The following is a 15,063-nucleotide window of genomic DNA, read 5'->3' on the forward strand; positions in this document are numbered from 1 at the left end:
TTTTAAATGTCTGCTTGTATGTCTTTTTCTACAAATTTCCTTTTTCATCAAAAAAAAATTACGACGCTTTTTCTCGGTGCGCTTCCGCTGTTGATTCTTTGACTTCCGCTTCAGTTGACGGAGGCGCTAACGACGTTAGCAGCAGGTAACGTCGAGAAAATTCCCACCAGCGCCTCAGGTAAGCCGTGTTTTTGTGGTTTATTATCTTCACATAACTATTCGGTCATACTTACAAATGTAGGCAGTTGCTGTGGGACATTCAGCAGTCAACGGGAGCTGAAACGCTGTGTTTTATCAAGCTAGCCTGCTAAGCTATTGCTGTAGCTGCGTAGCTGCGTAGCCGCTGCTGCATGGGACGTGAACGGTCAAGCTTGCCGCTTGCTAGCCAGATATTAGCTTAGGCAGCTCATAGGTAGCGGCGTTTTGCTGGACACAGCTTAGCTAGCTCACCACCATGCTTGTCCTTTCCTCTTAACCTAACAAGCCGGATTCAAAAAGGTTAGGCGGGTTTTGCACTCCGGTTTGTAGCTACGTTTCGCCAGCTGGCTGCAGTCAGAGGTTCAGCTGGGATTTGACCTGGCAGGCGATTCCCGAGGTCAGCATCCTCATTTCAGCGTAATGATGGAGGAGGGTTCTGTTCATTCAGTGTGTGAATCTGATTTTATATGGGGATAATCATGTGGTTGGTTAGGCTCAGTTAGATTCAGTTCTTTCACTTGTAACATTAGTTTAAAGGGAAAATCCACCCTAAAACACTGTTGAAAAGCAGCTATCAGCGATGCACCTTGCATTTCTGTGCCCATTTTGTTGTTTGATGGTGTATGTTTCTTATTCCCATGGATACCAGGCTAAACATAGACGATGTAACGTGTCATCAAGATATTTGCAGAGCAGCTGCAGTGGAGTTTGATAGCAGAAAATGTTTAATAAAGTTTTTAATCTATCTAGCTATCTAAAACAACAGTAAACGTCAGGTGTTGGTATCAGCCCTTCAGAATCAGAGCAAGGGCTTCTTTCTAGACTCTCCCATTTTGCACCGACGTTCAACAATCATACAGGGAGAAATCCATTGTAGAAGAGGCAGAGAGACCAATTTCTCCCACCAGTAGCCTCAATAGACCAGAATGCAATGCAGCCACAAGACAGGTGGACTCTCACTTTTTCACAACTGGAAACTCTTCCTCTCTTACTATGCTATCGCTGCCACTATAATTATTACTCTGTCCATTTAGCTACATGTATAACCCACAGCTGAATGCAACAAGTCCTTTGGGGGTTGTCGAAAGGCATTCTGGGAAACATACAAAATCACTAACTGAAGTGAAAGGAGAAGAGATACAAGATACATTGCCAGGGCGGATTTATTCCTTGAAGAACCGATAGCAGTAACACTTGTCCAGGAGCTTATCAGTTTTTTGGCGCGGACCAATCAGGAGCCAGTACCCAGTTCGGCACAGGTTCTCGATACCCAACCTTGGGTGTTACAGGGGATGGAAAACGGACATCAATGTACATCATAACACACATTATGCAATGGGTAGTTTCAGCCAAGTATCTGTATTGGTTGTTAAGCCAAGTCTTGTGGTAACCAGGCAGCTAGTGGGCAGTCTTGCTTGTTTTTCAGTCTTTTATTCAGTCTTTACACATGGTTGTACACTCAGTTATGCCTCATACTTTGCATCGCTGTCTAACCGATAATCCTGGTAAGTGAGGTGAGTTCTGAATGCGTTCACTAATCCTTGTCTCATGTTTTCATCTCCTCCAGACTTGACTTTCTTCATCAGACTGCCCCCCCTCAAGAGCGCCTTAGGATCATTGGGGTTTTCAGTCCTTTTTCCTGATCTGCCAAAATGCCAGCCGCACTTGCAGATTCCAGTCAGATAATCTGTGAAGTATGGGCGAGCAACGTAGAGGAGGAAATGAGGAAGATCCGGCAGATTATTCAAAGCTACAATTACATCGCCATGGTAAGAGACGGTCTTTTTGGGAAGAGTCAGATGATGGGAATGGCGTCCGATTTGCTAGCAGCAGAATTAATGAAAAGAGTGCGGAGTAATTGTCCCATCTTTTTGTTATATGATTGAGTAGAAGTGTGCACATACAGCTTTCTAGAGCAAGGTCCTGGGATGAAATATTTGTCAGAGAGAGCCTTTGGCATTAAACGTCATATGTCATTGGTGGATGTTTATACAAATAAAAAAATATACATTAACCTCGAACCCCGACAGTGTTGTGTCATGCTGTACCTATTGAGCTGCACCGGGGCAAAACAGAATCAAACAAGGCAACAGTAAATATTATGTTGTTCCCATGAATGAAGCAGTTCCCCTCACAGCCAGTCGGTAACAAATTTGTCACCTTGCTTTGACCTGTAATCGTAGCGCCCCCCCTTGGACCGGTCATTGTAAATTTGAAAAGTGCAGTAGTGAGCTGCATCATTTCCCCAAGTTTTGTCAAAATCTGATCGGCGTCTTAGCCTGCAAAGCCTGAAAGGCATTCTGGGAAATGTAGGAAATCTCTAACTGAAGTAGAAGTAGACGAGACAGGTTGAGGGAAAATGGGTTCAACTTAAATTATAACACTTCATCACAAACAAAACCTCCTGGAATGTATTGCACATCGCAGATTTATGATATCTAACGGTGTAATCCACCGAGGATTTGGATTTTTCCTTTAACAATGTCTTATTTTCCACCAGGACACAGAGTTCCCCGGAGTGGTGGTCCGACCAATAGGCGAGTTTCGCAGCACAGTAGACTACCAGTACCAGCTGCTGAGGTGTAACGTCGACCTCCTGAAGATCATCCAGCTGGGGCTAACGTTCATGAACGAGGACGGAGACTATCCGCCCGGCACGACGACGTGGCAGTTCAACTTCAAGTTCAACCTCACGTAGGTGGTCCCTTACTCTCCACAGGGCAGGAAACTCGCTTTTTTTTGGCTAGTATATCCCAAAATTCACCAGTCATTTTCACTATTTTATTGGCCAACTAGAAGTTTTAGAACTGGACCTCTGAATAGTGGTTTCTTACTTGCCACAGTTGCTGGAAGAGTAGATCATCTTACCAGCCTGTTTCACAATTTTACCAGCCAACTAGATTTTTAGAGTAGAATAGAATATGGCCTCCAAATGATAGTTGGTCAACAGCTAAAGTGGCTGGTAGAGTAGATGATCTTACCAGTTACAGTCAAAATAATAGCAGCTTTTACTTCTGGAAACTTCCCACTCTGCTTCTCCATCTTTTTCGGTGTACAGACAGTGTACATGATCAGACTAGGAAATGGGCAGTCGTATCCATTTGCTACTACAGAGCCAACCGTTATTTAAAATGACGCAAGTTGGTAAAATAGAGGAAGTGACCACTGAGTATTGGAGCAGTGGATGAGAAAGTTGGTTTCTTCTGTTTTGGCCAAGCTGAAACACAAAAACTGGTGAACATTTTTACCTAAAACGTATAAATAGTCCTAGTCCTAACCTTAACCCACTCACTGGAAACTGGAGACGATATCTTCCACACAGGTTTTGGTTTATTTTCCAATTCCAAAGCAGTTTTTTAAATTTGCAGCTGGGTAAGAAATCATCTCATGTAATGTTTCTTGTTTAAGATCAAATCTTTATCGTGTCTTTCAGCGACCAGTTGGCGAATATGGACAAGCATAATATCAAGATAATCATAAATTGTTTTGATATCAATATATAACGATATCCACTAACATGAAAAATCACATGTTAAATAATCAAATTGATGGTAATATAAAGTGACAAAACACTGTAATTATAAATTCTGTAACTTGTTTCAGGTCTCATTTTGTGAGCAATTTTAATTAATATTTGCTTTTTACGTTTAATTTAGACAGAACTGTGTATCACAAGAACTCAGTATTATTTCATTACAATATGATTCTATTGATGATAAAAGCTAATGTTGAAGTATTGCCCAGTCCTTACAGCAGGACATACAACACTACATACAACTACAATGAACAAAGAGATAAAATACAGAAACCTACACCTAAAATAAAATAATTCTTGATGCTTTTTTACATTGGCCTGCCTTCTCTCCAACTTTGAGACTCTCCCTCTGAATTCGTGGCAAAATCCTACCAGCTGTCCCGGGCCAGGCGTCATATGTGAATCTGCAGTTGTCTCTGTGTGTCTCCGCAGAGAGGACATGTACTCGCAGGACTCCATCGACCTGCTGCAGAACTCCGGCCTCCAGTTCAAAAAGCACGAAGAAGAGGGAATCGACACGCTCTACTTCGCTGAGCTGCTCATGACCTCCGGCCTGGTGCTGTGCGAAAACGTCAAGTGGCTCTCCTTCCACAGGTTGGTTAGTCGTCTGTGTCTGTTGTGATTGGCTGATGCCAATTCGAAGAACTCTGCTTTATGAATCTTAAAATTGTAGAAATTTGTCAATCTAAATCCAAGGCTTTAAAAGGTCTTGAATACAGTTTCAGACTCTTGCCTCTCTAGCAAGAAACCTAGTACGACTAAGTAAAAAAAAAAACACCAATACATAGCAATTTTACCCTTTTTTTTAAAAAAAAAATTCAGAATTGATATCAATCATCTTGTAACCCCTGTTTTAAGGAGGCGATGTTCCATTTTTCACATCAAATTATTTGCAGAACAGACATCAGAAAGTCTTACAGTGTCTTAGTTTGAACTGCCTGACATCAGTGCGTCAGTGTAATGTTGTTTCTGCAGATCGAACTGTAATAAATCCTCTTTCTGTGCTTGGCAGCGGCTACGACTTCGGCTACCTGGTGAAGCTCCTAACGGACGCACGGCTCCCGGAGGAGGAGCACGACTTCTTCCAGATCCTCAACCTGTTCTTCCCCGCAATCTACGATGTCAAATACTTAATGAAGAGCTGCAAGAACCTAAAGGTAAACAACAATCGCAGCCTGCAAGTCTGACTGCAGAGTCTGCACTTTGTATTGAAACGCAGCACAAACCAATGTTTTGCCAAATAACAGGCAGCCGATCAGGAGCCTGTTTGATACAGAGCCATTGTTTTGCTTTGATTTGATTGACTCACGGTCAGAGAGAGTGTACGGTGGCCAGCAGGGACAAAGTTTGAGAACAGGCAAAGACTGAAGAGTGTATATAACCGACTGTATATAAACTTGGCAAATATTCATTTCGGACCTGCTTGTGTACCTGAAAATGCAATATATTGCCCAGCCCAATGTCAAAATGAAGCTTGAGGTGGCTGACTGGTGTGTGTGTGTGTGTGTGTGTGTGTGTGTGTGTGTGTGTGTGTGTGTGTTTGTGTTTGTGCAGGGAGGACTACAGGAAGTGGCAGACCAGTTGGAGCTGAAGAGGATTGGGAGGCAGCATCAGGCCGGATCGGACTCACTGCTCACCGGCATGGCTTTCTTCAGGATGAAAGAGGTACGGTCACACACACTTTTCTTATAGAAAGAGGTACGGTCACACACACTTTTCTTAAAGAAAGAGGTACGGTCACACACACTTTTCTTAAAGAAAGAGGTACGGTCACACACACTTTTCTTAGAGAGAGGGTTCAGAGTCGGTCACAGATCAAGTTCCAAGGGAAGCTTCAGGAGCATCTTCTTTAACTCTGGCCTCCTGAGTTTGTGAAGTGGACAAAAAAAATGGAAACACTGCATGAAAAAGTAACTAAATCACAATTACAAAGGCAGCCACACAGGCGCGTCATATAAAGGTGACTGCCAATTAGCAGTAATTGTCAGCTTTAAAAAGAGGTCTGACAATCACCTTTTTTTATGTGAGTTTTCAAAGCAACTAACATAGTTCAAAGAGGTCAAATAGTCAGTGGTCGCATTGTAGGTGCAGGCAGCACGGGGGGAACAGTCTGGAAAGTCATGACATGTCAAACACGGACAGACCGCGTCGGCAAAGAGGATCGGCAGCTGCAGTCAAAGGGCAGGCGGACACCTGACAGGATCGGTGCTTAATCGATCAAAATCTAGAGAAAATCAATAATTTGTCTGAACAAAAGTTGGTCTTTATGGCAGGGCTGCTGTTCGTAAACCGCTTATATTCAGGGCCGACGCACACACACATGCATAACCTGGTGTAACATACAAGACCTGGAAAAATCATATGGTCTGATGAGTCGTCTTTAACCCTTTTCCCTAAATTTGGACCTCCTCAGAGGAACTATTAGTAGATGTTTGAAAAAAATGTATAGCAAAGTTTACAGTATTGCATTTCAAACTTTAACCTTCAGTGTTATATATATTATTTTAGGCTGTAGTTTTAGGTTTTACTCTCTTTTGATTATTATTATTTTGTTTCCATGCTATTGTTTTATAATTGAAACTGTTACCTGTGGCTGGTATCGGTACTTTTGGAAATTTTTTTATATTACATATAAAACATACATATTACATATTACATTTATATTTAGGGAAAAGGGTTAAAGAAGACTCATCAGTCCTAGTCAGGTAGCATGTTTGTTTCTATAGTATACACACAGTGAGCGAGGATAGTACTTAACAGTTTTGATATTTGAAATCTCTCACATTTTTTCCCCCAATCTCTTTCTTAGCTGTTTTTTGAAGACAACATCGACGACGCAAAGTATTGTGGGAGGTTGTACGGCCTGGGCTCCGGCTCCACCCAACCGCAGAACGGCATCTCCAGCTCCGGCCAGGAGGAGACCAACAACAAGCACTGACCGGCCGCCCGCCCCGCCCCGCCCCGCCCCGCCCCGCCCCGGCCGCCCGCCCGGCGCCTCAAGTGGAATACGCACTTGTTTTAACCCGACCAGCAAATCATTCTCCTCCCCCCCCCCCCCCCGAATCCCCCCCCCTTTCCCTTCAACTCAATCCCAAAACAAGAGGAAAAAAAAAAAATCAGTTTCTTTACATTTCCCTTCCGATCGACTGACTTGGCTGCAGAATGGACTCGCTTTCAAAATGGACTCGTGATTCACTTCAGCTCCAGTGGATCCTTCACTGGCTCCCTCACTTCATTTTAGTCGCTTTTACTGAGTATATGGCCATATATTCATAACACTTTGTCTCTCTCTCTCTCTCTCTTTTTTTTTTTTTTTTTTAAATCCTTTTTTACAGCATTATAGAAATCGAAACCCTTCTTGTGGCAGCATGGGACCAGCTCCTGTATTATACTGTGATTTCAGCAGCGCAGCATTTTTGAGTGCTCCGCTGCGTCCGTTTTCAGGCGAACCGGCTTTTTACAGGAAGCTTCACAGATACTTCAGCTTCGACTCGACCGTCACGCGCCCCGCTGTGTGTGTGTGTGTGTGTGTGTGTGTGTCGCTCTCATGGATGGGACACCTTGCTTGTTACAGGGATTGCATTTTAAGTTACGCTGGAAGGGCATATGAATTAAAATGTACAATTTTGATGACAAAAAAAAAAAGTTTTAGCCTTTTTCCACTGAAAGCGACTTTTAAAGATGGGTGTCAAGTGTCTGTCTGTCTGTCCATGGTTCTGAATGTGTTTAAATGGGCGTTCTGCTGCTGTTCTGTACATTTGCCCGCCCCCCTCCCCCCTCCCCCCTCCCCCCCCATCCCCTCCCCATCCCACCACCAAAATTGTTCGTCAAGTTTACACAGATGTTGTGGTTGATATTGTTTTTACATTATGCATTGTTTTAAACAGTTGTATATTAAATTGTTTTCTATTTTGAATGTAAAAGTTAAGTATTTGATCTGTCTTTCTGGCCACACACCAACAAACACAACCTGTTTATCATTTATGTGACACAGCATTACTGTGACCACAGAACAATCATGTATAATAATCACTGTTGAATTCACCAAGTTCAAGTCAATTTATTTATATAGCCCTTTATCACAACTTTAAGCAATACCAAGCAAGGCAAAAAAAGACAGAGACCAGTTGGAGGCAGCTGGTCCTGAAATATTCTGACAAGAGTTTCTGTGGTTGAAGTTTTGTGTTCAGGGCAGAAAAATAGAGATTTTTGGCATCAAAACTCTCTTTGAAAAACACGATCACAACATTGAAGCTTCATTAAAAGGTAGGATTGGATTACCAAATCCAAATCTGATCAGAATCCCAATTTATCTATTTTGAAATGCCCAATTTTCAGATTTAATCCAGTCACTGAAATCAGAAGTTTTGAAAAACTGTCTGACCACCCTGGACAATTTCATATCTCATTGCCTGCTGAGTTCACACTCACAGGACTACTAGAAGGGGCTTCTCATATACTTTTAAGGGAATTGCCATGTGATACTTTACTGATCACTGCATCAAAATGCTCTTTTCAGATCAGACTGAGAAGTTTGAACCATAGTCTTCAGGTTGAGAAGTTGTCCTTTGCAGCTTGGATGATTTGTACCAGTCGCATTGCGCCCCCATGAGGCCAACTGGAGATGTTTATTAGCATGGGGATTTCTCAAGAACGCTTACAGGACGGTTCACAGATAACGGTTTAAGAAAAAAAAAAATGTGTCTAAAACTCCAAGGTTCCTCCCCTCCTTCACTGTGTGTGTTCCAAACATCCAAAAGCCTTTCCTCCACAACCTGGAAACCAATAAGCTGCAATTTCTACTGTACAGATGGTTCTGGAGTGCGTATATTGTCACGGTAAAAAGATTTTCCTGCTCAAGGTTCGGTACTTCAATCCAAAAAACCCATTTCTCTTGATGGAATGACCTTCAGTCTCTTCTGGGTGTAGAATCCAACAAACTCAGTCAAGAGGCCGTCCGCGTAACATTTTGTAATGAAAGATTTTATTCAATATATAGTTGTACAGTATAAGTGCTTCTCTTTCTCCTTGGCTTTCTTTTCCTTAAAACAAAACAAACTGAAACGCTCAGGCGAGGAACTGCCGAGAGGCTTTCAGGACGGAGCCGCTGGTTGCGTGTTTGCGGAGCAGATCCTTGGCCTCGTCCTGCAGGGAGCGGGGGACGGAGGCCGAACGCCTGCTGAAGTGCAGGAGAACCAAGCAGCACTCCAGGACGTCCGGGTGAGGAAACATCTGAGAGACAACAGGGGCAGAGAGGGGAAATCTCTGTCAGAGTCCAAATCAAATGAAAATACAGGAGTAAACGCTCCAGAGTTCAAATCAACGGCTCCAAACATGCTCAGTGTGAAAGCACCAGAGGTGTCAATAATGTCAAGTCTCAAGTCTAAATGTAGAACAGCAAGTCAAGTCAGAACAAATCAAGAGTCCAGTATCAATTTAATATCTTAAAGAAAACTAAATATCTAGGACTTTTCAATGCAATATGGTTTTAATAGGATACAAACTTGGTAAGAGCATCATGAGTTTGATTTCTATAATCAGTTTCAACTTCAATAAATTCAATCATTCCATACAAATTCAGAAAACAGAATTTAAATTCAGTCGTCTGCTGGAACAAATCTCATCACTTTCAATCTGAGTCATTTACACAAACACAAGATCTCAAGTCAAGACTTTAGAAACCTTTTCAAGTCATCAAAGTACAAGTCAGAGTCAAGTCCCAAGTCACCAGAACCCAAGTCAAGTCAAGTCTCAAGTCTTCTCTTTATGCATCAAGTCAAGTCCCAAGCAATTCAAATCATGACTCGAGTGCAAGTCATGTGACTCGAGTCCCCACCTCTGCCTTAAGCCCCTCTCACCCGCTCCTGCAGTCACACAGTATTGTCGGCACAGAAGAGGTTTGTACAGCAGTTGTACCTTGACTGTGTCGGGCAGCTCAGACAGCTGTTTGTGGTACTCTGTCATCTTGGAGGACAAGGAGAGCAGGGACTCCTGGTCATCAGGTCTGGGGGGAAAAGGGCAAATGCTTAAATCAATCATCATCGAACTGTTGGATTTCCTTTCCTGTTTTCCTGATCACATCTCCAAGGCAGTCAGGTGGCCGTAACACCTGAAATCTTGAGACAAACTTATAACAATAACAATGCCAATAATAATAATAATAATACTCCAAATTGAAATATTCATGTATGTTCATATTCATAATGAAGTTGCTTTGAAACTCCCTCTAAATGACGCTGCACAACTGTCAACTGCGATGTACGGCATGCGAGACTAAATCACATACAGCAGATGGATTCACAAATACACAGAGGAGACAAAATGTAAGCTTTTTAGAACTAAAAATAAAAAAATAAATAAAAAGGCATGGCAGTTTACGGACTGATTCTATTAAGAAAAGCAGATGGCACGAACAAATGCTACACAGAAAATAATGTACATTATTGCTATATATACTTGCTTTTAAACAAAAGAGAAATATGAAAAAAATGTCAAGCCCAGCTGGGAACCTCACATTGAAGAGTTTCACTCCAAAGTGAGATATTCAACCTTTGAAAAATGTAAAGCCTCTCTTACAAAACTGTAATCACAGGTAAATTGATGATGATCATTTCATTAAAGCTAGGAGTCATCTGAAGACATTTGCTCACAAAATAGTTACAGTTTTGAGGACAAAATCATCTGTGTTTCTGAAATATGGACGGATGAATTTCAATCCATTTTTTCCAAATTGGAGATATTGCATAGCGTTCCAGTTACATAATGTGTTTTGAATGGTTTTCTTACGCTCTGGGTAATCAAACATCCCAATTTGAACACAAAAAAGAAGAAGAGAACAAGGGAATGTGAATCAGAAGGGTTTGCCGTGAACACATCTCGTACCGTGTCCCGGCCTCGGCGGATCCTGGGCCGGTGGAGAGCCGGCTGGGAGCGTCCGCCCGGTTCTTCTCCCCGGGGTCGAGCTGTCCTCCCTGGGCTCGGCTGTGCTGCGACACCATGGCCGCCAGCCGCTCCTGGATCTCTGCCACGGCCCTCTGTGCGGCCTGGCAGGCGGCGTGCGCCTCGGACAGAAGCACCGAGGCTTTAAAGTCTGTTTCGTCGTCGCCGCCGGTCCGAGTCGCCGGGCAAACGCGCACTCCCGACTCCGACGAATCCCCGTTCTCCACTTTGCCGTTCGCCTCGTCTCCGGCCTGGCCGTCAGCCGCTGAGGTGGCAAGTCCGTTGTGGCTTTCGTGGATTGACTCCTGGTTGCCGGCTGAGTTGCTCTCTGTTGCCTCCTGGTTGCCGGCTGAGTTGCTCTCTGTCGACTCCTGGTTGCCGGCTGAGTTGCTCTCTGTCGACTCCTGGTTGCCGGCTGAGTTGCTCTCTGTTGACTCCTGGTTGCCGGCTGAGTTGCTCTCTGTCGACTCCTGGTTGCCGGCTGAGTTGCTCTCTGTTGCCTCCTGGTTGCCGGCTGAGTTGCTCTCTGTCGACTCCTGGTTGCCGGCTGAGTTGCTCTCTGTCGACTCCTGGTTGCCGGCTGAGTTGCTCTCTGTTGCCTCCTGGTTGCCGGCTGAGTTGCTCTCTGTCGACTCCCGGTTGCCGGCTGAGTTGCTCTCTGTCGACTCCTGGTTGCCGGCTGAGTTGCTCTCTGTCGACTCCCGGTTGCCGGCTGAGTTGCTCTCTGTCGACTCCCGGTTGCCGGCTGAGTTGCTCTCTGTCGACTCCCGGTTGCCGGCTGAACTGTGGCTCCACCAGCTTTCGTACAGAAGGTGGTAATGCACAAACGCCTGCAGACTGTGGGCAGCAGCTTTGGCTCGTTCTTCCGTGTGACGCAACACTTTGGGATATTTCCGGGAACAAACACTGACGTCACCTGAGAGAGAGAGAGAGAGAGAGAGAGAGAGAGAGAGAGAGAGAGAGAGAGAGAGAGAGAGAGAGAGACAGAGAGAGAGACAGAGAGAGAGAGAGAGAGCGCTTGTTAAGTAAGAGATAAGAGCTTCGCATCAGAGTCTTGATTCACTTGTTTGGGCTTATTGTGCTATAATGACTATAATCATTTGACGAGAAATGTTGAGTTAAAATGATTTTACTACAAATGTAAAAATAATTTACAAGCTTCCGCCAACAAAAATAGCTCAGCAGCACTGTAACAAATGTAAACAAATCTGGTAAGATTGGCATTCAGCCTCTAATCGGCTGACCGTGTCAGACAGACGGACCGTGCAGCCTACCATCAGGGAACAGCAGCCTGCAGAGCGCCGCGGAGGCGGAGAAGTGTCCGGCGTCTCTCAGCCGGGCCGCCGCCTGCCACAACTCCTTTATTAACTCTCCATCATCCTCCACCAACCAGCTCAACACCGCCTGGGTCAGGTGTAAGGAGCAATGTACCAGGACCTGAGGAGGGGGAGGAGGGGGAGGGGGGGCAGACAGACAGAAAGACAATAAAAGAAAGTCAGAAAAGGGAAAGGCACAATGAAAGAAAGAGAAAGACAGCAAAAAAAAAAAGGTGAAACAAAAGAGAGAAAGAAAGAGTTTCCCGCAGCACTGCAATCACCTGGTGAAGTCTTTAGGGCTGGAATTAACGATTATTTTCATCATCAATTATTTTTTCAATTAATCATTTAGTCTATAAAAACGTTAAGAAAGTTATCAGAGCCCAAAGTGACTCTTCAAATTGCTGACTTAGTCTGACCAGCAGAGTATTCATTGCATAAAAGGAGAAAAACAAGTAAATCTTGGTATTTGTGAAGTTATAACCAGCAAATGTTTGGTATTTTTACTGATAAATGACTAAAATCAATTATCAAAATTCTAATCGATTTATTTTCCATCAATGGACTAATTGTTTCAGCACTATGGAACTTAATCTCTCCGTCTATCCTAACCTCAGTCTGATTAGACAATCTTATGAATTAAAACTGGCAAACTGCATCGCATCTTTCTAAGCAGTCGAAAGTTGATAAGAGAAACTCTGGATTGTTTTTGTCTTGATCAGCTGTAATTCTCAGGAGTTGAGATTGTCTGACTTGCTTCATCTCTCTCCTTATAAACATCTAAATGAACCTGGAGCGTTGTTTTCCTCCACTGTCGATCAGTTACATGTCAGGCCCTTCTTAAAACGCCTTAAAATGGAAAGCGGGAGGAAAAAAAAACCCAAAAGAAGAAAGTGCAGGTGTTCCGTGGCTCAGCACCTGTTTGAGTGGGACGTTAGCGGTGGGCTGCGGACTCTCCACAGCCTTCAGCTCCTGCAGCAGAGCTGTGACGCCGCTTCGTGCCGCCGATCTTCCCGGAACACCGAACTCCTCCTGCCACACTTCTCTTATCCGGTCTTGGATGCTGAGGCGGCGCTCGCCCGCCGAAGCCCAGGAGTGATGGGAGACGCAGGACCAAGTCACCACCTGCGACTCTGCCAGCAGGACCGTCAGCAGCTCGGTGACGCAGAGATGCAGCCCGTGCACCTGCAGAAAAACATCATTCAGCATATCATTAAGGGCTTTTACATTACCGTATTTCCTCTAATAGTGGCCAGTAGTCAATTAAAAGCCGGGTCTCCGATAATGGCCGGGCCCGTGGTCGACACGAACAAATAAAGGCCGGCTCCAAATACAGGCCGGGGAAAAAAACAAAGGAAAAGTCTCTGGAGCGTGCCATCGTCGATTACCGTAATTATCAGTAATGCATTGCAGTAACAAAAAAAGTCTACCTAACGTACCCCAACAGAAGCAGATCAGAAAACAAGGAGGCTTCGTACTAAAATATGAGCAAATATACTTATCAAACAGAGGGAATTAGAAATAAAGGCCCGTCTCTAATATAAGCCTGCTTCCAATAAAGGCCTGGTACCCTCTGCAGTTGAGGTAAATAAAGGCCCGGGCCAATATTAGAGGAAATACGGTAATATGCTGATTTACAGGGAATCTGCAGGTTTCACAAAGCCAACAAATGATGAACAAAGTCATCGTCAAAACAAAAGTGAGACTTGTAAGACTGTTTTCATTTAGTTATGCCATATATTGTTGATAATCCCATTTTGTGTGACCAAGTCAACTTTGCCCGAGTCCCAAGTCAGTCTCAAGTCTTGAAGCACAAGTCTCAAGTCTAAATCAGAACAAATCAAGAGTCCATTACCAATTTAATATCTTAAAGAAATTCTCATCATTCATTATTCTATACACATTCAGAAAACAGAATTTAAATTCAGTTGTCTGATGAAACAAGATCTTTTGTCAAGACTTTAGAAACCTTTTCAAGTCATCAAAGTCAAGCCCCAAGTCAAGTCAAGTCTCGGGTATTTTCTTCATGCATCAAGTCTCAAGCAATTCAAATTGTGACTTGAATCTGACTCTACAAACTACGTCACGGTGTTTAGCATACTGCAGTGTGTATTGATGATGTTGTGCCACTAACCAGCAGGCCGTCCTGTGAGCTGAGGACCTGCTGCGCTCCCACCCAGTCCTGAGCGGCAGCCAGGTCTTTAGCGCACCTCAGGGACAGGGACTGAGCCAGGCCGGCCTCCCCGCAGATCCTGGCCAGCCCGGCGGCCGCCCGCAGCGAGGCGACGTCGTTCTTCCTGGAGATGACTTTGGCCGCGTCGAAACTGGCACCGGCAGCCAGGTAACTGGCAGGCGAAGAAACGAAACAAATAACAGTCAAACTTTCCCCGGAGTTTTCTAGCGCCAAAGGAGAGAACCATGAAGAGATGTCAATCATCGGTATATTAGGCTTGCGATGTGTCATAAAAGTAATTTATTTTCTATCCCTGTCACAAGCATCTTTCTATAACACACACTAGGTAACATGCAAAACAAATTGCAGTTCCTATAACTTTAGCGGTAACACTTTACAATAAGGGTACATTAATTAAGGGTTAGTTAATGCTTAATAAGCATTAACTAACCCTTAATTAACAGTTAACTAATGTGTCTGGTAATAATTTAGTAATGGTGTTCATGTTAACCAAGGTATTAATTTATACATTATTTAATAGTTTATAAAGATGACTTAAATAATGTATAAATTAACACCTTAGTTAAATGATTACCAGACACATTAGTTAACTGTTAATTAAGGGTTAGTTAATGCTTATTAAGCATTAACTAACCCTTAATTAATGTACCCTTATTGTAAAGTGTTACCACTTTAGCTCAGCATGATGGACTTGTCTGTCTCTTCTTCTGTGGTGTTCATACCAGTTAAGAACACATGAAGAAACAGCTGAATATGAGCATCAGTCCAGACTTCATTTTGTTCTGCTAGGCTTTCCAAGCATGAGGAACTGCATCCGTCTCCTTCTACCCATAATCCCTTGCGTTTTGAGGTGGTTTCCTGCACTTGGTTCAGATTACATT

The 15,063-nt window shown here is 43.7% G+C and overlaps 2 protein-coding genes across 2 annotated transcripts in view; one reads left to right on the forward strand and one right to left on the reverse strand.

The window, feature by feature from the left end:
- The first annotated feature begins 119 nt into the window (after positions 1–119).
- Positions 120–7,656, forward strand: cnot8 (CCR4-NOT transcription complex, subunit 8). Its single transcript, XM_078286597.1, has 7 exons — positions 120–178; positions 1,766–1,967; positions 2,699–2,892; positions 4,166–4,327; positions 4,746–4,890; positions 5,288–5,398; positions 6,543–7,656. Exons 2-7 carry the CDS (start codon positions 1,851–1,853, stop codon positions 6,669–6,671), a joined length of 858 nt encoding a protein of 285 aa, XP_078142723.1. The 5' UTR covers positions 120–178; positions 1,766–1,850; the 3' UTR covers positions 6,672–7,656.
- Positions 7,657–7,778: 122 nt separating this feature from the next.
- gemin5 (gem (nuclear organelle) associated protein 5) overlaps positions 7,779–15,063 on the reverse strand; it is a 29,097-nt gene continuing 21,812 nt past the window's right edge. The window contains exons 23-28 of the mRNA XM_078286880.1: positions 14,123–14,333; positions 12,907–13,173; positions 11,947–12,109; positions 10,616–11,588; positions 9,650–9,737; positions 7,779–8,965 (exon numbers count right to left, since the gene is read on the reverse strand). Of these exons, the coding sequence (XP_078143006.1) occupies positions 8,801–8,965; positions 9,650–9,737; positions 10,616–11,588; positions 11,947–12,109; positions 12,907–13,173; positions 14,123–14,333 (1,867 nt within the window). The 3' untranslated portion in view covers positions 7,779–8,800. The remainder of the gene's footprint in view (positions 8,966–9,649; positions 9,738–10,615; positions 11,589–11,946; positions 12,110–12,906; positions 13,174–14,122; positions 14,334–15,063) is intronic.

The sequence above is a fragment of the Centroberyx gerrardi genome, chromosome 11, assembly GCF_048128805.1.
Source record: "Centroberyx gerrardi isolate f3 chromosome 11, fCenGer3.hap1.cur.20231027, whole genome shotgun sequence".
NCBI classification, from domain to species: domain Eukaryota; kingdom Metazoa; phylum Chordata; class Actinopteri; order Beryciformes; family Berycidae; genus Centroberyx; species Centroberyx gerrardi.